At 38.0% G+C, this 24,906-nt stretch overlaps 1 protein-coding gene across 3 annotated transcripts in view; it reads right to left on the bottom strand.

Annotated features, from left to right (window-relative positions):
* Positions 1-8,208: 8,208 nt before the first annotated feature.
* CNTLN (centlein) overlaps positions 8,209-24,906 on the bottom strand; it is a 197,755-nt gene continuing 181,057 nt past the window's right edge. For all 3 annotated transcript variants that reach the window (XM_080371891.1, XM_080371890.1, XM_080371892.1), the window contains 3 exons: positions 18,304-18,489; positions 16,903-16,980; positions 8,209-8,965 (listed from right to left, as the gene is read on the bottom strand). In XM_080371891.1, the coding sequence (XP_080228017.1) occupies positions 8,873-8,965; positions 16,903-16,980; positions 18,304-18,489 (357 nt within the window). In that variant the 3' untranslated portion in view covers positions 8,209-8,872. The remainder of the gene's footprint in view (positions 8,966-16,902; positions 16,981-18,303; positions 18,490-24,906) is intronic.

Here is a 24,906-nt window from a genome sequence, read left to right as displayed (position 1 = left end):
TTTGAAGCATTATTTTTCTTCAGAACTTAGAAGTCTAATTTTCAAAAGTGTAGAATTAGCAACTATAAGAGCACCTTCAATTAAATTTAATACAGATAGTAAGTTACATAAATAAGCGTGTAAGTAACCATTCATCTTAGCGTTTCTATAAGGTCATTATTATTCTTCCATTTACATTTGTAAAAGGCACACCATAGAGAAAATCAGTATTTTTAGAATAAAAATCATTGCATTTTCAATTGACACCTGTAAACCCTGATTTTCACATCGATAAGATATAGGTAGAGCTCCTGTTGCCTACACTTATTTCTGAAGTGTGGTCATAAACCAAAGAATAAAGACATTGGCCATACTTAGAGAATGAAGGTTAATGCCTTGAAATAACCAGTTCAACATGAGCTCCTAATGCAAAGTTGTAGCTAAGTGTAAATGTGATTCTTGCATGTGTAACTTGAGAACGATCAAATACAATAGGGAAATAGCACTACTTTTTGAAAAATAATTGTGTAATGAGACCATTACTTGGCACATAATTTAAACAGTTTTTCTGCAGAATAAGCAATGTGTAAAGATGTAGCAAAGATCCATTGTGGTCCACTCATGCTTCTCCTCCCCATATGCACACCATGACTTAAAATTAAAGTTCTGTCTAGCTCACAGCCTTGATTTCCTGCACAGGGGGAATTTTTTGATAGTCATAAATGCCAAGCTTTGAAACTGAAGCTAGACAATTTCAATAGGAAATCCTGAGTTGTAAGAGTTATCGATCATAGGGCTACTAGACTGGACTCTCCATCACATCAATTCTTCAGCCCAGGTTCAGTACCTTCTTAAATACAAATTGTGACATTTTAAGCTGCAAATTCTGTTTTTGCAGAAACCAACCATGAAGGAAATCTGGCTGTCATTCTTCAAAAGCTAGGATTGGCTGAATTACAGATTCTTTTACCAAGGGAGTTATCCTGTTTCAGGAAGATGTCAAATCAGTGCTCTGCAGTAAGTTCAATATTGTTGATTTGGACTCAAAAAACCCAAAAACCCTATTTTTTTGGAGTTTGAACTATTTCTCTATAGTGTCTGTCACAGGTATCAGAATAGGCTGTTAGTATGGTAAGCTTATTCTTTCAGAAAGACATGAGCCTTAAATTTCCCCAGCAAGTTAAATATGCTGTAAAACAGTCCTCATATTTATATATATATATATATATATCTCATATATATATATCATATATAGCTGAGAAGGATGCAAATATTAATCCATTTATCTCAGACCTAAAAACATCAAGATATCCAGCCAATATCTTCAACAAGCTGGACTCTGCTTCTCTGGCTCTGGACCTACCTGTTTGGAGACATACTGCTTTCACATACTAGTTTCATATCCAGTTTTAATCATACAAAGCAATCCAATGGTGATGCATAAACTGTGTACAACGGCTCAGCTATTGAAATTAGCTCCCTTTTCCCTCGTAGTTTAGCTAAATGTTAATTCAATAGCAAAGACAAAACAGAAAAGGCAAATAACCTGGCTGAAGGAATGACAGCCAGAATTAAAACACAGACCTTCCTGACTCCATAGCCTCTCTGCATTCCTGAAAGTAACAAAAAATTAACGCAGCTAGCAACACAACTAATTTCTAAATATATGATTATAGCAGAAGTCAGGGAGTGTTCCCAGCTCTCTCAAGCGTTCATTATACCAGAAGAAATTTCATATAATTGTACCATGGGAATTCTTAAATCTCAAATCAGGAAATTGCAAAAATAGACCCTTATTTTATGTACGAGAATAGTGCATAATGAAAGAAAGCAAAGCATGGAAGTACATGGCTGAAGGACTTGCAGACTCGGCATAATATTTTATTCTACATATTTTTCTTCAAGGCACTACAGAGAAAACGTAATAGTGTAAACAGGTTTCCCCTTCTTTTGCAAGAATACAAAAAGTGAGACACTCCATGATGGCTACATGAACACTTTGGAATGTTTTTGATTCTCCCTGAACTCCTCTTTATTGTGACCATTAGGTCATATAATATAATTACACTAACCAGCTAGAGTCTCAATCATGTAAATACCTAGCCTTAAAAATTGCACCCCGAATATAACCAGATTATTCAGACAATGAGGAAGTGCTGAGGCACATGGGGAGACACCCACAATGATTTCTCTAATAGAGAATCCTCAGGACGGAAGCAGATGGATATAATTTGTAATACGAAATCTATGTTTTGGAAGACTCATGTCTTTGACTCCTGTCAGAGTAAATTAGGACTTGTGTGGATTAAACAGATGGTACTACAGAAACATAAAGTGAGAAGTCACTATTGACAGATGCTCCGACTTGAATTCTGACATTTTAGAGTACATAATGAAAATTTTTGAAAGGGTTAGAACATTTAAAAAAACTTTGAAGCTCTGCACAACTCTGAAGCTTTCACATTCATGTATGTGTACACACACATGCTTGTGTGCATACGCACATATATGTGTCTGTGTGTGTCTTTCTAAGTTGTTAAATTTTAGGGACTCACCCACCCTTGAGACACTGTACGTAATGGTTGTAAATAGCCCATATATTCCACATGTTGAGATACCAGCTATGTGACAGGCCTGTCTGACACAGTATCTGGAAGCTTGCAGGAATCAAGGTCCCAGCCAGGCTGCGTGGGGGAACCCGCCATCTGCCGTTGTCAGAAGCCAGCACTGACCCATTTTTTGTGGAAGTCTGCCATCTAGAGGCCACATCAGCAAGTACCAAAATATAAAATTACTACCTTAATAAAAGAAACACAGATTAAATGGATTTTCTGGATATTTGTAGGTTTCGTTCAAAACAGCACTGCTTTTATTATCTGTTATATTTAGCTTTGTTGGCAATATAATCTTGAAAGTGTCGAGCTAATACTTTTCCCCAAAATAGTATCAGTTCTTTGCTAAATTTGTAACATGCATGTGTAATCTGAGCCTGGTTCCAGCAAAAAAGGGATTTTTATACTGTTCATAAAACATAATACAGACATGTACTTTTAATCATTTTGTAGTAAGATAGGTTATTTCAGAAGCCCTCTCCTCTTCTGTTGGTGGGTCAAAGATTAAATAAGCAGTAAACCCAAGTATGTTCATTGCAGAGACAGACTTCAATATTCGTGGCAGAAAAAGGTAAAAATTCGTTTTCTTTGGAATACCAGCATTTTTATTCTCCTTACAAAATACTCAAACTAGATGAAAACTTTTTCACTGAAAAATGCTGATACTTTCACTTTCATTTGTATATATAAAATCAGAAATGTTGAATGGAAATACCTTTAAAAGATGAAGAGACATCAAAGATACTTAAGAGACCTTTCCAGCAAAGTTTGCAGAAAGACTAGCAGTGCTGTAATTTCAGGCACCTGTCAAGTATAGTTATTTTTCTTCCTCTTCATCATAACATCTCATTTATGCTTTGGGTTGTTTTCCTGCTCCTTTTCTCATTAGGGTACTTGGGTTCCATTTGCACACTACAAAACTGTACTAAAAGTATCTTTTTCAAATGCAGGGAACTGTACCTACCACTTTAAAATGTAAGAAGGAAGAAAATCTTTGCCACGGTAGGCCAAATAATTTTAGGAGACTAATGAGGTATTCAGCAGACATTGGTTTTATTTCAAGTGATAACCACCATCCTCCCATCCCATCCTAGCCACTCCAGAGGTTTTTATAAAGAGACAAACTGGTACCTGACAATACATGTATTCTTTCTCTGGAACCATCTTCCTTGGTGAATCAAGATACCCTGTCCGGTACAATGTACAAAGAGGAAGAGACAAAGTTATTTACTGCTGAATTTAATAAGCAGATGACTTATGAAGTGTCCCATGGCCTTTGGAGACTGGCATCATGACTTCTACCTACACTGGCTTGCTAATAGCAACCTCTGTCTTGCTGCAACGGGTGCTGCGGCATTGTCTTTAATAAGCAGGTGTTGGAAGTTAAAGGCCAGAGCTTAAGCCATGTCATCAATGCCCAGGCTCCGTCCTTCCCACAGGGAAGGCGCCCCTGCAGCACAGTAAGGGAGACACCAAGCTCCCAGGCTCTAAGCTGAGTCTACATCCAAGTAGGCTGATCCAGAATTTTCACTGCAGAACTGAGACAGCAAATTATAATCTGAGCCTTGCTCCCCCAGTCTGATGTTTTTGGAAATTAGAAGCTGACTTGTGAGATGAAGGACACACCACTGACCCAAAAGAGTGATAAATGCCATGGAAAGAACACCAGACACACCAGAATCCAAGTGAAAACATGCCTTTGTCTGCGTGCTCCTATTTTCAAAATGTTTTCTTTTTATATTTCAGAAAAGCCAGTTACAAATATTAGTGCTGGATATAGGTTTTTAAAAAACATTTCTTAAAATATATGTTTTAAGTTAACCCTCTCTGCATCAGAAGGAACAAGTTGGTATAGCAAATAAAATGTCGTGAGATTTCTTCTGCTTCTTTCCACATGTCTGCATTCAAGAGAAAGCACCAGCCAGAAACAGGCTGCTTGAGGGACTGAGGAAACAGACCTGGCAACCACTCATTTTGCACTTTTGATGGCTCACAAGGCTTGTGCGCACTAGCTTCTCTGAGCAGAACGGCATAAATGGTAGAAATGGACTGTATGTTGTAATTCTAAATTTAGAAACTGAAAAAGCAACCCTATAGCTGCCATGATTTCTTTTGAGAATTCATTTAACTCTGCTAGTGCGTTAGCAAGCTTAAAGACCTACGGCCAAAGAAAGCAGCCAGGTCTGTACAGCAGTCTCTGAGGACTGCTTGCTAGTGCAGGCCAAATACGGCCACCCCACTGAATATCCCAAGGCAGTGGTTGGGGATGCAATGCCATGCAGACTTCAGGTAGCTAAAATAATGCAGAAATTGCAAATCTGTATGATTTTGTGTCCAATCTTTACATCAGGTACTTAACCACATGCTTCCTCAGTATAAACTTGAGACTTTTCCTTGGTAAGGCTTCCAGGTTAACACGCAGGCAGGAAGGACAGAGCATCCAGTTACAGCTGGCAGGTGATGGCACTGCAGGCAACCTGTGTGGGACCAGGCCTGGGACTGCCCAAGGCACTCATGTATTTGTTTCTTTCTCAATACCAGAATCAGTAATTAAAAGCTTGTTAATAAATTAATTTGATGGGAATTCTCCAACGTGAAGCCGTTGTGTTGCCCGTGATGACAACACAGGGCAAAAAGTTCTTCAAGTGATCTTTTAGAAAGACTTTTTGCTAGATCAAGCGAGGGAGGTTTTTCCCTCATTGGAAGAGTATGTGCAGTCCCAACATAGTGACTTGATTAAGGCACTGTGCTGCTGCCATCAGTGACTCACTTTCCCAGAGTGAGCTGTCATCTGTCTCTTCCATGGAGCAAAAGTGCTGATGGCAGCTCTGCTGGCTCACTTACGAGCAAGAGCACGTTGACTTGAAGAAGTTAGTATCTCATCAGAGACAAGGCAGACAATTACAGAAGGCTCGGATGAAAGGAAACAGATGTATCTCTACTGAAGGATGTTCTGCAGAGCCTGGTTTGGTAGAGTCCAAATATGATATTTTGGCCAAGCAAGCTTATCAGGCTTACTGACACTAATAATTTTCAAAAGGAGAAAACAAATGTCACTCTTAGGGCCTAGGCCATGGAGATTTATGAAGAATTCTTTGCAGAGCATTTTTGAGTCTCGTGACATGATGCACAAAGGAAACAGCTGCAAATAAGCAACACCTGCTGTATTTTCCATTCCTTGAAAAAATGGCGGTAATTCTGGCTCCACCTGGGTTTAAGGATTTTGTTTTGTGCTTTCTCTTCAGATGAAGTAAATAATAATTTGGTTCTGCAGCATTGTGGTGGTTTGACACTGGCTGGATGCCAGGTGCCCACCAAAGCCACTCTATCCTTCCCCTCCTCAGCTGGACAGGGGAGAGAACATATAACAAAAGGCTTGTCAGTAATGATAAGGACAGGGAGATCACTCAGCAATTACTGTCACAGACAAAACAGACCTGACTTGGGGAAAATTAATTTATTACTATTGAAGTCAGAGTAGAATAATGAGAAATAAAATCAAAACTTACAAATTGCCCCCAAACCCCCCTTCTTCCCAGGCTTAATTCCCGATTTCCCTACCTCCTCCCCTCAAGTGGCACGGGGGAACAGGGAATGGGGGTTACGGTCAGTTCATCACACACTGTCTCTGCTGCTTCTTCCTCCTCACACTCTTCTCCTGCTTCAGTGTGGGGTCCCTCCCATGGGGGACAGTTCTCTGTGAACTTCTCCAACATGAGTCCTTCCCATGGGCTGCAATTCTTCACTGACTGCTCCAGCGTGGGTCCTTCCATGGGGTGCAGACCTTCAGGAATAGGCTGCTCCAGCGTGGGTCCTTCCATGGGGTGCAGACCTTCAGGAATAGGCTGCTCCAGCGTGGGTCCCCTGTGAGGTCACTAAGTCCTGCCAGCAAACCTGTTCCAGCATAGCCTCCTCTTTCCACAGATCCACAGGTCCTACAAGGAGCCTGATTCAGCACAGGCTTCCCATGGGTTCCTTTGGGCACATCCACCTGCTCCATCCTGGACCTCCATGGACTGCAGGAGGACAGCACCATGGTCTCCACTACAGGCTGCAGGGGAATCTCTGCTCTGGTGCCTCGAGCACCTCCTCCCTCTCCTTCTGCACTGACGTTGCTGTCTGCAGACTTGTTGCTCTCACAGTCTCACTCCTCTCTTCTGCTGCAATTTTGTGTTGCACATATTTTTTTTCCCCTTCTTAAATATGTTAACACAGAGGTGCTGCCACTGCCACTAATGGGCTTGTCCTTGGCTGGCAGCAGGTCCATCTTGGAGCCGGCTGGCACTGGTTCCATTGGACGTGGGCGAAGCTTCCAGCAGCTTCTCCCAGAAGCCAACCCTGTAGCCCCTCCACTATCAAAACCTTGCCGTGAAAACCCACTACAAGCATTCACTGCTCTTGTTTACTGTCAGTCCAAGAAAAGAGCTCTCTCCATACCCAGGTGCCCAGGAGATAAAAGGAATTTGCAGGGCCAGTAAAGCAAGATGTTTAAGTTACAAGAAAAAGGTCTTAGTCTGGGAAATTGTCTCAAAAAGTCTTCCGTGTAAATTAGCTGACGTTCCTGCTTTTTCAGTAAGACAGAAGATCAGCACCAGGATCAGACTTACACCAGCATGTGTTTTGGAGCGTGGAAATGAAGACAAAGGGGCTAATCTGTACAGAGCTCCAGCCTCATGAAGTTCTTTCCACTACCACTACCCAGCAACACATGTTATGTTGAAATTATTTTCAAATACATTTTACTGGAATTGCTGAAAATCATATGAACATGGTTTGCACGTCTTTTGATGGATTTATCTTCCGTAATTGTTACTGGCATAATTTTATTGGCACTGGAGCCCATATAAATTTTTAGCTTCAGTAAAATTCTGAGGCATACAGTTCTGCAGCTCAGTTCCCTTTGCATGGGAGTGGCTTCCTTCTGCTTGCTTTGAATATATCACCTAATAGTTTCATATGATTCCCTTATTTCTTCCTTTGGAAAAGCTGGTGGTCAACCATTCCTCAAGATGTATTTCTTTATTTTATATAGGGCTAGTTCTAGGTGTTAATTTACAGGTGCAGGTAGAATATGTTTGCGTGATTTTTCAGTAACTGCAATAAAAATTCTCTCAAGCCCCGGTTATCACCAGATGAAACTGAGCAGAAGTTAAGTGATGTCTTCCTCATCCTTTTCTTAGAGCCACCAAATAATGAACTCCATAAATTAAAAGTAGCACAGTGATATCGCAGGAAAAGCACTGGACTGACATGCAGAAAACTTCTCTGTTTCATGCTTCTGTTGATTAAATAGATTTTGCTTCCGATTCCCCACTCGACATGAATAATGATACCTGTGTAAAACAACTTGCTATCCACAGACAAAGAGCCATATATAAGAGCTAAATGTTATTGCCACATGAATTCAGAAGCCTGGGTCTTTTGTTTTTTTCAGGTGGGTTGGTCCAGAGGAATACTAACTCTTTTAACATCAGAAATGTGAAGAAGCAGCAATTATTTGTTAGTACTGCCAGAGAAATCCTATGGAAGCAACTGAGTAAAAAAAACTCTACCACTTTCCCAAGGGAAGTAAGAGCTCGCAGCTTGGTGTTAGCTGGGAATGAATTGGGACTACTAGTGAAAAACCCCACACTGGAAATAACTCTACTGAATTGAATTTTTTAAATACAATTAAATTCACTGTACACAATACACTACAACACAGAAGAAAATACAGCTTTTCTTAGGAGTATTACTCTACATTGAATACTTTTTTCTACATTCATTTTTCTCACGTTTTCCAACATAAAGCATATTATTTTACGTAGCATGTATCATAAAGCTGGGATTTACAAAGAAGCTAAAAGAAATTAGGTATGCAAAATCTCAATGATATCCCCAGTTCCTCTGCAAATTCTACTTCTACTGTCTGACTAGTACAACCAGGAGCTACTTAGCTGCTTTTTGTACTTTCAGAATTTTACAGATGCGTATTGGTTGTAGCAAAAACATCCCCTTTCTACAAAGCCTGTACTGGTGTTCACTGCTAACAGACCTGAAGGAAAATAATTCCTAACTTTGCATTGATTTGCAGCATTTTTTGTCTTTGGGAATCAAATACCACACTCCTTTCTGAACAGGAATGCAATTAATTCCTCTTGTTCAACAATTAATTAGTTCAGAGTTTCTACTTATGTATTGGATATGCATATTGACAGTTCTTTATGTGAAGAGGAAAGACAGGAGGAAACACATATTTTAGTCACACTTTGCAAAGATAGGTCTTAGCAATTTCATACAGTTTATTTCATGAGAGAACTGTACTCTTCTACCAGTTTCTTCTTCTCATTTAATTTTTCCAGTATGGCATCCATTAAGTATGAGGCAAAAGGAAACTGAAAAAGAAAAACAGTAAGAAAAATGATCATTGAACTCTATTTTCTTCATGTGAAAAACATTTATAAAGTATCTTTAAACCACCAGATTTCACTTGGTTCTGACAACTACCACACATGCACACATCTGATCTTTAAAGTTCACCTGCCTGGTTAGTGTCTGAAAATTTGCTCTCTACCATAAAAATGATAAAAGAACAGAGTAAAATGAAAAAAGATAAACGCGTTATTGAACAATTCATGCTTTACTGACCATGTTAATGATGTAAACTGCAGTACCAGCATCTCTGTCATTTATCTTCAATCAGCTGATCAATAAAAGGTTACAGTCATCTCTAGGGCATGCAGAAATGGTAGTGTATGTTCACTACTCTCAGGAGGATGAGATAGAACTACCAGTTCAGCTCTCAGTACTGTGGCAACTGTCTTACACTCACATGTGAAAACTTGTAAACAAAAAAAAACAAAGCAAAACAAACCCCAAAACCCCAAAAGCTCCAACTGCCTTGATGGATTGGGATATGACAGAAACGTCTGCTCCTCTAAAACACACTATCAAAATTTTGTATTTACAGAGAAAAGTGAATTTGTATCCCTTTTACATCTCGTTCAACCTAAAAGACGTATTTACACAATCAATGTCTTCAAAGAATGAGATTTGGTGTATTTTTCAGTGTCATTGGTTTAGTGCTTAAAGAGGTTTTCTTTCACAGTCTTGGTGCATCAGTGCACTGTATGCTGGGACGTACTTCTGGAGGTGGTAGAAAGCACTCGTCATTGCAGCTCCAGCCACAGATGCTATGCCAGAGGAGAGCAGAACAGTTTCTGTTTACACTTGAAACGTCTTGTCAGCTTCACAGAGCTCTGTCAGCTTTCTTGAGACCAGCGTGACCGAGGGGTCAGTCCCACGCCAAAAGTAACAGCCGATGCTCATATCAGAAGGAAAGATAATTTGACTTTAATAAAGCCACAGGAAATAGATTAGGTAATGTACAGCAGTTCGTTGAGCAGGGCAATCACCAGTTTCTTCTGCTTTTCACAACTGTAGTTCAAGGCAATACTTCTGCATCTAGACCACCCTCTGTTTCTGCATTTGAGTATCGCTGCTCTGATTTTATTTTTTCACTTCTCTATTCCATCTTTAGAGAGAAAACTGTATGGTACTTACACCAGATAGAGTACTGCCTGTTTCCTAGATATGTGGAATAAAAAATATAAACCAAAACCAAAACCCCAGACATAAAAGTCTATCAAATACAAATGCTGGTGTAATGTCTGAACTGATATACAGATATGAATCAATATATTGATATTTATAATTACTAACAGGCCAGGAAAATACAAAAAACCTAAAAAGGTAGCAAGGAAAATCTTGTTAATAGCAAGCATCTGTCATGAAATGGCTGTAATGGCAATCGTACGTGTTGGTCACCAGCCACTTTGCAGTTACTGAAAAAATACAGTAATATGCATTGTTTCCCTTTTCTGTAGAAAAGGGGGGTTTGAAGAGCTGGTACTTGCTAGCCAGACATGTCTCCATCTGTCATAAATAACTTCTGTCTCTGGTAAGAATTTTCTAGTAGTCTCCTACACCTGTCAGGTTTCTCCTGTACACTATTGTGATGACTTTTTGGGGAATAGAGGGATCCAATTCACTGAGCACAAATCTATTCACAGTAATATAAGACATAATCTTATCTGAAATTCTGTGACACTTACTTGCTACTGCGCTTTAAAAACACTGACTCCAGCATCTTGTTCATTCTTAATTGCTCTCCTTCCTCGTCTAAATATGTTTTTTATGAGAACACTATACCATTACCTCAAAGTCTCTAATTCTTCTTGCCTAGCTTGACTACATTCATTTCTGATACATTTCACCTCTTTAATGTTGTGCCTGAGATGAATGGTTTCTTATTGATGTCTCTGGCTCGTATAATTCCAGCTACATTTTACTTGCTGCTCACTACCCTCTGTGGCTTCCATGTCATATCAAAGTGACCTTTCAAGAACTCTTTCCATTTAAATCAAGAGCATTTGGAAGTTGAATGTTATATCATTCCTTCAACATTTGTTTGTTTCAGAGAAAGTGCTGTATGTTTTTATCTGGTTTTCCTTCCATACAAACACCGAGAACTGGATGATCTCTACAGTCTTAATCTTTAATAGAAGCCTGTCAGATTTACTTCTAATGACGGCTCTGTAACTATCCTGGGAAGCTTCCCTCTACATTTCTCCCCAGAACTTCACAACCGTTGAAGATGTCTCTGCTCCAAAGTATTCATCCTAGCTTCCAAACCTGCCATATGCTTGGGGAAGGCTTTGGGAGTTCAGTGAGTGCTAAGTGCACACCTAAGGAGTGAAAGCTTATTTATACTACTGATAATTATGTATTTTAATATAGAATGATATTTCTTCAAATGTTTTCCAGTTATCTATGCCACAACCAATTCAACTGAACACTAAGCATTAACAATGATAGCGATCCTGAATCAGTAATTGTGGTAGGCTTAAGAGAAGTAGTATTTACATGATTTGTATAAATTCACAACATTTGAAAGTGCAAACTACATGTGGATTTAAAGAGTTTTATTTACGTGTTTATCTTTACCAGAATTACAGATTTCTTCTTTGATACTAGAAAGCCATAGGAATGAAATAGCATATTTGTTACACAACTTATCAGACAGGTATCTTGGTGTATGGGTAACTGTAAAGCAGTATGATCCTGGAGTCAGGAATACTGGTATTTACTTATATTTCCCTCACCTATTTATTCTGACCTTGAGTATGCTTCTTTTGGAGATCCCTTCTGTAAAAAATAAACTAGTAATGTTTATCAACCTTACATGACATGACTGAGTCTCACTCAGCACAAATGCATAAATATACACTGATTTGTCAGTGAAAACACTCATAATGAATCCAAGCAATGTTGTTATTCTAATGAGACATAGTGTCTCCATTTACAGAGTACAGCATTACTTGGCCTCTGCTTCACAAAGTCTAAAATGTGTTAACATAAAAATAAAAGTATTTAATTTCTGGAATACACAAATCAGTGATTACACCTGTTTTAAATCTCCCCATATGCATCATCAGTATAATACATTTGCCCAACAAAACTATCCAAACACACTGCAGAACTGCCTCAAATTGAATTGAGTGAACCACAAGGAATAACCCGAAATAAAACTAAAGGAACTCAGGTTACAATGACTAAACCCTCCTAATTTCACTATAAACTAAAAGTGAAAACAAAACAAAATAAAAAAATAGAGAAATGCTTCACTTCACTATTGTTCTTTGGCCATTCTGCTTTGTGATGGCTGTATATACATGATTATATAAAATATATGTGCCTGTCTGTATTCTTATCCTGAGTAATCAAGCCGATTTCTCCTTGTTTTCAGCCCAGAATTGATGGTATGTGGTTTTGTTTGTGTGCATGAGATAAAACATAGGTTTATATCATAACGGTTTGTCAATGTACAGGATTGAGCTCTTATTCTCATAATGACAAGAAAATAATGATTACATTCTGATGGCCTTGTATCGATGCTAGCTGCCCAGGATACAGTTCAGACTGCTCTGGTGCTGCTTTTTCAGGTGCAGGTACTTGAAGCACCTGGTGATGGCGGCAGTGGTGAGTGCACCGGTGTGTTTATGTATGAGTGAATACATAAGTGTGCGTGTGAGCAGAGGTCAGGCAAAGAGCGGGGACCTGTTCAAAGAGCAGAAGACAGACTCAGGCTGGAGAAAGACTAATGAAAGCAAAGCAGGCGAGTTCCAACTCAATAAAAGAAATTTATAAGGAAACAACCATAGCTGTTAGTGCACATTCCCAGATGACACCAGAGGAAATCTCTATTTAGTAGCCAGTGCAAATTCTAAAAAGGGACTGGAGAAAATTCCTACTGATGAAGAGTGAATATAGTGTTCCAAACCCTGTTCTAGAGATGGATTATACACATACCTACAGAGCACCCACAGAACAGACAGCAGGGAGCTCTTCTGGAAATTTTCACTAATGGAATATGATTTGTATATTCATCGTGATGTCATGAGAGGAAAGCTTTTACTAGGCAGTTTTGTTTATGTGAGATGTGACATCCCCATGAGTACATGAGAAGTAAGGGCAGGCAAGTGCTGCTGTATGTCGGATAAGGAACATGCCAAATCAATGCTGTCATTTAGTTCAGTGCTTGGAAGAGTGAGGCAGATGATCTGTATTTTATTAAAAAGTAGTTCTTGGAGACTTCAGGCAGTAATCTGGATCCTGCAAACATGCTGTACTCGCATACAAAATTATGAATGGATTGTTTGGAGATGCTGTTCCTTACAATCAGTCACAATGAATGAAAGCCTAGGGTGGTACAAGAAATCTTGTCTAAGTTTACGTGAAAGGAAGTCATCCTCTTGGTTTAGTTATATAAGTTTCCTATGATGGGAAAAAGCTAGGAAAAGTTGCTATTTTGTTTGGTTGCATTTTTGTTTGGTTGTTTTTGTATGATTATAAAAAGAGAGTGCCTATACTGTGCCAGGTTCAAATAATCGGACATACAAACCCAGATGTGAGGGAGAAAGTAGGTAGAGGCCTCACCACTTCCCATGCAAGCTGTAAACACACATACATATTGAGATAACCATACTCATTCCCTCCTTTCCCAAATACCATGAACTGCTGAAAACTCAATGGTCTATAATGCGATACTTCTCCCAGCTTCTCTCTCCCATGCCCAATCACTAATGCATAATCAGTTTGATGTCTCTATACAAGATGACTCAGATACCCCTGTGCTGGCAGCAAATATCTCTGCCTGTGCTCCTGTGAAGCCTCTTCACATACAGGCTATTCATAGGCATGAGAACCTTTTATCCTAATGTCAGTTATTAAGATGTTCCATTTTTATACTTTAGTAAGAACACTCTAGTCATTGGGTGTTAATGTACAAACATAAAAAGGCAACTAAAAAACCACTTGTTGGCCATTCAAGACATAGGTTTAGACAATAAGTGATTTTTACTAGCTCTGTGGAATTCAGAACATGACTGTACTTTTCAGTTATATGATTCTTATTTACATAATAACATCCTGAAGCAGAGATGCCTCTATCAAATTGTAAGCTTCTTAGTAGTGCTGTAGTTTCTCCACATGTGTTTCTATAGTAGTTGATAAAACAAGGACTGGTATCTGTGAGCCTTGGGAATGTAAAAATATTTATCACAGAAATATTAACATTCTTGTAAAGCTGACAGAAATTAAGACTTTTTCAAGCCATGAGAGTATGGAAAATAAAGGTACAGATGAAGTGTAAAACAGAGGTGTGCTATCCTTTATCATTACACTTTAGGGGAACCCATAAAATGACAGTAAAAAGCAACTAGTGCTTCCCTCAGTCCCCCCCAAAATTCTAATGCAGCAGTAAAATGGCGTATGTCAGTAATAAAAATAAAATGTCTATGACATTTTAAATGTTATCATACTGTCACAGCGGAATAAAATTAGCTTGAAGAATGATCTAAAGGGATATGATGCAGTTCATTATGTATAACAGCAACAGCAGCAGCTTCCCAGTGTTCATAAAGGTTTCTCCATTAAATTTACCTCCAGTCAATAATTAGGAGTCCACAAATAAACTTAGGCAATTAAATCAATACTGCTGGGCAATTATGTTCCAAAGTCTGGGCTCAATGGCACAAAAAGACACTATATCAAACTGCAATATTAAGTGATCTGATGCAATTTTCAACTAAACATTTTTTTCAGAATAACAGAAAAGGGCAAGCCTGGATCTTTGTTCAAGATGCAAATGGTTACACAGTTTGCCAACCTGTAACACTAAGTGAGCAGTTTGCTATGAGAAAGTGCTGACAGAAACCTTTCATTTCACCTCTAGCTTCAGTTTTCTGATCAGAAATATTACCAATACCTACTAAAGGAAACCAACCCCCAAATCTCTACAAGATGTAAGTTAAGGGATTTAAAGGACAGTGAATCTTCTGTGAGCTGCTCCCAAATAGAGACCGTGAGATCTTAACAATTTCCATCCATGTGACAGCATGGACAGAAATGAAAAGCAGAGCTGACTGCTTCCAAAAAGCACTAATCCCCTTGCAATTCTAAAGACAGCTAGCTTGCCAAGAATTACTTCTACCCTCAGAGCTCCTCCTGAGGAACCCCATAAGATGGAACAAAAAATCACTGAAAAACAGTATTAATTTGTACACAAACTTATACGGCTAAAAGCAATAAGCTCCTCTATCTTAGCTAACATTTGCAATCCTAATATAGTTGGTTACATAGTCAAAAAACCCCTAACTCTCCATGCCCTGCCTTTTTGCTGCCTGTATCAGATGAAGAGAAGTGATAAAATTCTGCTTTGGATTTTTTAACAATTAACCAAAGAATGATAACAAGACAAAAAAAAAAGAATAAGAATTCTTTGTGTTATTCTATGAATCTGATTTGTGTTTTGGAGTCCCTTACATGAACAGAATCTTGAAATTTATAGATTTTTTCGAAGTTCTTAAAATGAAGGCAATTTAGTGAATAGGAATATTTGTGCTTTTACTGCTGAGTTCCACATAACATTACAAGGCTAAATTAAAATGCCAGTATTTCTGACAAAGCCAGTAAAAGCAAACTGATATTTCCATCTCCTCCACTGCAGCAATTAAGCAGTCTTAATGGTAGTAGGTTTTGATAATGAAAGAGTGGAAAAACTGTCACTTCTTAAAAATCTGGTCATAGGACACAATCGAGAGACAAAAGCTATTAATGATAAAATATATAAATTTGGATGTGAGTGTTCCCTTGAAATGGCTTTCAAAATATTTTCAATCATTCACATTCTTAACTGATATGAACTACATTGCTAATGGACCCATGCTAGTGAATATGCATTAGGAACACTGGATTTGTAAATCAAATTTTATTTCTTTTCAGACATCAGCTACCCATCATCTGAATAAAGCAGACAACTAAAATAAAATGGAAAAGTTTCAAGAGTCAGTATATGTTGTCAGTGATGTCCAAGCAAAAGCTGACTATGGCTAGAAAAGCAGGGCTCTCACCTGCCAATAAACTGCCCTTGATCACTTACAAGAGGGGAGCATCCCAGCAGACTCCATGTGTATTAAAAAAAGGACTTGAAAGAGAAGAAAAAGTATCACACAGGTCACAGCAGCAGTCTCAATGGACCCCTCAGGGATTTCTACTAGTCTCAGCCTTGTCATCCTCTATGCAGCTTTCCTCTCTGCCCAGAAAATGTCGATAGGAAAATGTTTGAGGGGCCTCTGGTGGAAATTTTTTCATTCTTTCTGCATTGACAGGATGCCAAATCAATATTTACTTCCCACTAACAAGCTGCTCGAGGTCTCAGTAGAAAATATTGTAGAGAATGCGAGAAGACACGATAATAAACAGCTGTCTGGCTATGAGGAAAACATGAATTGACTGGAAACAGGTCCACAGTAAAAGGTCACTGAAACCCATGAACTCCTCAGGTGTCCATATCAACTACTAACTTTAAAGGCACATAATAAAAAAATCTCTTTTTCCTAAGAGGTATGAGAGAATGGATTCTTGTCACTCTAGCAAGCATTACACACTGTTTCAATAATTCAATTAACACATTTGCCAAGGAAGGTCTGCGCTCATTTTCTCTAGCATTGTTTCACTGGTTCCAGCTGTTAAGTTAGCTATCACAAATCCTTGGTTAACATCTCTTTGGTTTTATCCATTGACTCCTATTTTAATAGAAATAAACAGGAAATGATATAAAACAAGGCTTTTACGTTGCCTTGTCACAGTATAGTTTGGGACCATCAATGGCAACATAATACAAATGCAAAAGATTAATTACAACCTAAAAACACATAGCTACTCTGACTAGAAAGTTATAATTTATTAAGGGAAGATATAAATTCAGCACCTGTGCTTCAAGAAGTTTCTGTATATACTGCAGCCATTCTTTATCTTTTTCAAATTCCATTTTTGTCTTCGCTGTTTCCTAAAAATAGAGACATATAACACAGAAACAGTATTTTGACACCACTTGAGAAGAACATAGCGAACAATAAAGGACATGTGTGACTGGATATAAATTAAATAAACAGCATGTGCAAGTGGGAACTATGATTGCAAAACTAGTTATCTGAAGCATATCCACCAAGTATGAGGACTCTGTTAATGTCTGTGCATGTCCCTGGAAATATGCATGGTATGTTCTTTTCACATTAATATAAAGGTGTACGTGTGATCTATGTGTAAATTTTACTAGATCAAAGGTGCCTGAGTCTACACACCAGTAAACGGAATATGTTTATAAAATCTGTGTACCGTAAATTCATGACCTGTATTTTAAATCTGCTATCAATTTATAGTTACATATGATTGTGTATTTTACACATATATTCACAACAGTGATTACAACCAAAGACATAGAAATTACTTTGAGAATGAGGTAAGTATGGAACAAATCTGTCAAAAGTGAATCACCTTACAGGGGTGTATAAATGTTAGTAAACAGGGCAGGCATCAGTCCATTTTATTTGTATTCAAGAACATAATCTGTATCAATGCATACACATACAATGCACCTTTATTTAATCAATGTGAAAATTCTCTTTTGTGAGTTCTGAAATATAAAGCTCCAACAAGGCTAAACCTAAGTCATCACCAGAATACTGTTACTGTCCAGTAATGTTCAACACCCAGACACTCCTATTAAGGTAAGTGTACTAGCTTTTTCATGTATTATTTGATCAGGCCTAAATAAATCTGAATAAGAAATCTTATTACTATATCTATTTAATAGAGGGTGATTTGATAAAACACTATCAAATATTGCATAGTAAAATGTATGATAGAATCAACAAAAAAAGGCAATGGATTCCCCCAGAAACCATCTGTCTACTAGAAATACTTTTAATAGGTATCACAATTCAAGAAAGAAAGCGCCAACGGAATCAATCTGGTACAGCAAGATACATTCTAATTTTGTTTTCATTAATGCAGAAGTCTATTTAAAATGTATAACCTTGCCAAACAGTCTCATGAAAAAGCAAACTACTAAGGATTTTCAAATAATGTCTCTACATCTACATGCTCAAAACAGTACATTTATATTTTATTTATACATGCCCGAAGTCTTGACACTTTACGAGTCACTAACCTGACCTTTTTATTTAAATCCAGCTGTTCTGTTCTGTTCTGTTTGTGCTGGATGTTGCACAGTGAAATTTGTCTCTACCTGGAAGTACTTTTCCTCAGGATCAGAATACCATTTTCTGATCTAGCACCTTTTTACTGAAGAGTCCTTAAAGTAACTTACCTCATCATCATCCACTTCTAATATCTCCTTGAGATCAGTTGTTGAAACATTAAGGATAGATGCTGCCAACTGAACAGACTCTTGGGAAAGACCCTTTTTGCACACTCTCACTTCTCCCATTTTTTTTGCCTGTTTGATTTTTGTTCTCAGCTCTTGTATGCTGCGCTGTAACTCTCTGGTTAGAGCCTGGAAGATGCACAAGCAAAAAACATTCCATTGCTATTTTTCTTGAGGTGCAAACACTATGAAAAAAACAGTATCATTCAGACTAAGCTCCTTTAGAATGGAATTACATTCATTCTGTATTATTGGTTGAATAGCATACCTGCTGTAGTAGTAAATAACATGGTATTTAGAACACAAAAGATGAACGTTAAAACAGAAAATGGTCTTAAATATAGGTACATTTTTTCAATGTCTTTAGCAATATAACTATATTTATAATGCCATCAGTAGTTAAGACAAAGCAGCTCCTGTAGAATCAATTAAAAATCCCTTCCTGATCCAGTCTACTACTGTACTTGAAATAACAACAGAAATGTCAGACTTCACTGTGGTCAGAGATCTTTTTAAAACTTACTCATACCTCACTGCATGAAGAAATACCAGTATTTGGTGAAAACACCTTTTGTTCAAAAACCTGAAATTTTGTTTCCCGTAAATCAAACCTGCCCTGGCCACCAATTCTTCCCGATACAATTTCTACAATTTAAATCATCACAGTAGTGGTTATCCATTGTTGATAACCAGCATAGGAGCACACAAGCCCGCTGTATTATTATCCAAGGCTTGCACGGGAAGGGTTGTATTCTCTAGGCAGCTGGCCCATACAAAAGGTCTGGGCAGGGAGCCTCTCTGCATGGGTGCCCTTAGCGGGTGTTTTAAACGGGCACCAGCTCAGGTGGGAGGAAGAAGACCAGGTACCAGACCAAACCCGTTGCAGTTGTTCTTTAACACTGGCTTTGACAAGGTCTGAAGCAGGGGTGCCAACAGAAGCGTCAATTTTAGATCTCATTTCTGCTGTTGAAGACTTATAGTTAATTTTAAGCAAGAACTAGAGCTTGATAGGATGTCTGATCCCGCTAATGCTGCATAATTAAACTGCCTTTTGCTAGTGACTAATAAATAAGGTAACAATAAAGGACAATTTTTCTATGATCATTTCTGAAATGTGATACACACTGCCTAAGCCAGAAAGATGCTTGCAGCTTAAAAGAAATCCATAAAAACCAGAATATTAAAAGCAAACTGCAAGGTTTAAACAACAGGAAAGGAGAACCATTATTTGGAGTGGGGAGAAAAGGGATTACTGGGATTTAGTAAAACTGAAGTAAAAATCTAGGAAAAGTAAAAAATTGCAAGATTACTAGATAAAAAATAGTACTTGCAATTAATGGGAAAGAAGAAACCCAGCAGGGGTGAGGACACTCTCCTTTGTTTATTTCTAACTAGAATAAAAGAAACAGTATGAAACATCCTGTTGAAAAGACTTTGTTGACCTGAATGAAAGCTGAATGGAATCCAAACCTGATTTTGGTTCTTGTTCCCCAACAGCACACAGGCTTGAATAATACCTTCTACAGCTGAGCATGAGCCAAACTGCACAACAAAGAATTGATGGCTGACATGCCTACTTCTCCCATTGCTACAGTTCTCTGGTTCCGTGAAATAACACTAAGCATTAGTATAAATCATCAGTTGTGTATCAGTTGTGTAAGTTAAGTTATTCTGTTTCAATATTTATGCAACTATGACAAAAGCATTTTGTCAAAAGCAGAGCAAAGCATTTTTATTTAAAAATTGTTGGCTGAGAGACAACAGCAGTAACTCATTGTTATTGTCAGAAGATCCTCCTAGCGCATTCAACATCCATGACTCAAGCAGAACTGTGATTGTCAACACAGGCACCTTGGCTGAGTTTAAAATGAGAGAATAAGGTTTTCTTTCGATCATCACATGTGGGGCTCATCTTATTAAACTATCTCTCACCAGTATCTGATTAACTCCTGAAAATTCTTTTTCTGCAGAATGCCTTCATCTCATAGAAACTGAGTGCAGAATTATGAAGCCTGTTTATTGGCATTTGCGGTAAGTACTCTACAGACTCTAGTGTATTCAAAATACAGTCATTAAAGAGCATTTGCTGATATATCTTGAAGAAAGCACAAGAGATTCATCTGATTCCAAGATTTGTTTATATTTCTACCCCTACCTAACTTAATGTTTTTCTGTATTTAGGTAAAATTTAATTACTAAAACCAAAATTACACTACTATAGATTTGGGGAGAGGAGGTACAACGAAATTTGTCCCGTTTTGTGATTCATGGTGGGTCTCTCCATTCACAGTATTTCTAACAAAATGTATTTTACATAAACATGTCTGCAAGTACATTGCTGAAAAGAATGAAGAACTTCAAATGTTACAGGCAGGGAGCTAGGGCAACTTGGACCAAGCTCATAGAAGGAAACAAATAAGAGAGCAGAAAGCCCCAAAAAGAAAAGCACACACTATGAAAAAAAATTTACAGATAAGTCATGTTTTTGTAGCATTTGAAATGGTCTAACAGTAAACTGGCTGCTGCAGCATGTAGGAGATATATTTGAAAATGGAAAAAATATGCTCAACGGTAATTTTTCAATCAAATTGAATCAGCTTCCCAAATTTCAAAAGTAAGGAGGTCTCTGTCAGATGTAAGTGATCGAGCTAGAAGAGGCACACTTGTATACTGGTGCAAATAAGAAATGTAAATTAAAGGAGTAAAACATCAAGGAAATTAACTGCAAAGCCACATGGGAAGACTACAAATAATGTCAAATAGCCAAGCACAGATAAACAAAAAGCATGAGAAGAATCAAAGTTAAACATTCACTTGAACATCTCAGACATCATCTCATTGCCAGACAATAGCCTTATGGCATTATTAGATAAATTTCATTGGTGTATCCAAGCTCCAAAAGAGGTGCATGATGAATGAACAAGCTGACAGAGGTAGCAACAGTGGAACCCCAAAACTGCAACTCCACTGTGCTTGCCTTTTAGTTCAGAGCTCCAGAAAGGAAGGTACCAGAAAGACCATGAAGAATCCATAACAGCAATTAAAAAAAAAAAAAGGAAAAATAAGGAAAAAAAAGGAATTTTAAACAAAAAACAAGGACAGAGAAAATTACAAGTAATAGATTTTGATATGCAAGCATACCACAGTAGACCATATATACAGAGGACTTGTGCTTCAATTCCTCTTTTCCCTGAGCAGTTCTAAGGCACTGAAGCCTAAGTGAAATACATACCATATGTGAAAAACAAGGCTACTTAACGGACTTTCAAATTGGACTCTCAAAGACCAGCTATTTTTGAACCTGCCGCCTTCACATTATTAAGTTGTAATAATCATGTTTTGATACACATTTTTCCCTGGCTAAATGCCTTAAAAAATGATAGTCTCCCTATTATTTTAAGTTGCTTTTTCTCTTGATATATCCTTATCCATCATATACTAATGTATTCATGTGCGTAATTGTTTACTTATTAGTGATTTCATTTATATGTCAGTTCACGCTTTACTACAGAAATGTTCAACATCAAAGCCACACAGGTCTTTAACTATGTTAGGAAGAACCATTTCCAAACTGAAGATGACAAAAACCCAGGATTTAACCAACACAGGTTTTGTTTGTGAGTGTACTGAAGCCAGTATAATCTATTCTTTGATTAAGAAATTGATCCAACACACTCTGGAGCTAAGTGTATGACTTTAAACAAAAACATATCCCACTGTGTATTTCAGAAGTACTAGTTTTTAAACTTCTAAGCATACACTGGTGATGCAAACTGCCTACAATGATATCAGTGCAGGATATGACTTCAGTACTATCAGTACTATATTGATGTACAATAGCAATGCCTTTATTAGTACTAGTAATACTAGGATTTGATTTTTTCGCTTTGTTTTTCTTTGGTGTCAAATCTAGGAGATATTTTGTTAGTAAAGCCATTTTCCCAAGTTAGATGCTACCATCAGCACTGCTCCTGTGGGATACACTTAGCTGCTGCCAGCCAACTAGAATAGGAATCCCTGATTAATTCCTGAAAACAAATCTACAACACATCTTATTGGACCAGTGCAATTGCTACTGGTCTGACTAGGGGAAAAAAAAAAAAAAAAAGGCTTAAAATTCTAACAACATGAGCTTAAAGTACCCATCTCTTTTTAATCTGTAGCAATTGTTGCATTATCTACCAACTCCGTATGGTTATACAGTATATATTACATCTGCTGGGTTGCATACAGTTCCATAATACCTCCCTTATAAGCCTTTTTACTCTTAATTTTCACAACCCAAAATACCCATTCTTAAGATAACATTTTTAGATTTTGGTCTCAGCATGCAATTGCTTTTTAGCACTGTATCTTTTGCCAGTTTTGAGATGTATAAAGATGAAGATCTTCTTTCATTTAAAAGGTCATATTTAATTAAACACTCAAAGAAGCTGTGGTGATACACAGACTCTAACAACACACTGTTAGTAAGGTCTTTATGTCTGAAAAAGCTCTGACAGTAGTTGTTCTTGGAATTTATACAAATGGATCAACAGCCCCAGTTAATGTCATATGACCAAGCCAATGCCTGAAATTATTCTCATAATTACCATGTTAATTTACACACTCTATTGTCATTGTTTGTAGTATAACAAAACTTAACGGCCCCAAGACAAACCAAAGTCTGATGCTAGAACTGTAGCTATGTGTAGCCAGTCTTCAGTCTTGCACTGGTGCAGATCTCATGGCTGAAGTCATGGCTTACATTAGTTATGGAATATTTTAAGCCTTACTGTGCTTTGTACAATAGTAATAATGTTGTGCTGGGTCTGGCTGGGATGGATTTGATTGTCTTCTGGCAGATCCTATGGTGTAGTGTTTTGCATTTGGGATTGAACCAGTGTTGATAACACAGCAGCAATTGCCAAGCCGTGCATGCACAGCATCAAGGCCTTCGCTGTTTCCCACCCTTCCCTCTCAGCAAGTAGGCTGGGGCACATAAGAAGTAGGGAGGGGACACACCTGGGACAAGTGTCCAGAATTGACCAAAGGGACATTTCACACCACATAATATCTTGCTCAATAATAAAAACTGAGGAGCACAGAGGATTGGTCTGGCAGGTAGACACTGCTCAGACACTGGCTGGGCATTGGTCTACATCCCTTGGGGTTTTTTCCCCCTCTTTCCCTCACTTACTAAACTCTCCTTACCTCAATACATGAATGCTCTTCCTATTCTCCCCCGTCTCACTGGGGACAGGGAATGAGCAAGCAGCTATGTGGTTAACTGCTGGCCGGGGTCAATGAACCACACAGATGTACAGGACAGTGTAATATACAGAACATTCCTACACATAATATATTGCATGTAGTTCAACACGAGTGTCCTTAGATACAAATAATGTGTTCTTAGAAACCCACTTGTTTTGCAGATTGGGACAGTACAAGGATGTGACCCAGAACATTACACCAAAAATGAAATTGAAAATCTTTTCTGAAACAAGGTTAGTTTCCTAAAGAAACAAAAGTATTGTGAAGATGTTGCAGCTGTCTGTGGAAAAGATCTGAATTTCACAGAACTGAAAGCTGAGTTAAGAGAACTTCTCCACTTTTGTGGTAGAACAGTTATTGCTGGCTTAAGCTTAGTGTAGACGCTAGCACTGCAAAAGCTTGAGAAAGCATTACCACCCTAGATAGCTCACGATCAACAAGACAAATGGACAAAGTGCCACAGGAAGATGATGTCATTCACTGTTTCAGCAGCTGAAACAAGCATTCACATTTTTTCAGTGAAAGTACAGTTACTTGGTCCTTACTGCCTCTCTAAAAATGACTTTCAAAATACTTCTAGTAATAATGTTTAAACTGATCTCACAGTACGAGTCCTGTATGTCAATGAAAAACTCTTCTATAGTAACGTAATTTTATACATATATGTGTGTGTATATGTAGATATAAATAAATTAAGTTACCACAGCTAGCTCCTTCACTTGAACAAGTATATCTTCTAGGCGTAACTTTTCTTCCAATCAGGAAAGGGACAAGAGTGCAGACAAGAAAGAAAGACAAGACAGACCACTGCAGTAGATTTGTCTGGCCAAGGGCTGTAACGTAGCATTCTGACCCATGGAAATGAGTCAGCCTCAGGAGGTCAACTTAATTCTTATGATCCCCAGAGATCACATGTCATTTCAGTGATTCCAGCAGATGCCCTGAAAGCAGAGTGTAAAGGTGTAGAAGAGATACAGACCAGTCTTATCTCCCTCTGCCAACTTCAGTATTCAATACCAACCAAGAATGCAATTGCCAAATGTTCAAGTGGCAGAAACAGTATTTTACCAATGCCACACCGGTAATTTATAATGTGGTGTGATGGTTTTATCTGTCTTCAATCACAGTTTCTGCTTCAGTTCTAAAATTCACGAACATATATGTCCAAGCTACATGGCTCAGCTCTTTATTTGTACATACTTGGAGGAATTAAGATCAGCTTTTATTACCTTTTCCATTAAGATTAAAGTAAACAAATAAGCTGTAGAATGTATTTAAACCCAAACAAAAGAA

Source organism: Falco punctatus (genome assembly GCF_963210335.1).
Source record: "Falco punctatus genome assembly, chromosome: Z".
In the NCBI taxonomy this organism is placed as follows: domain Eukaryota; kingdom Metazoa; phylum Chordata; class Aves; order Falconiformes; family Falconidae; genus Falco; species Falco punctatus.
The sequence above is the reverse complement of the archived record's forward strand: the minus strand, read 5'-3'. Positions and strand labels throughout refer to the sequence as shown.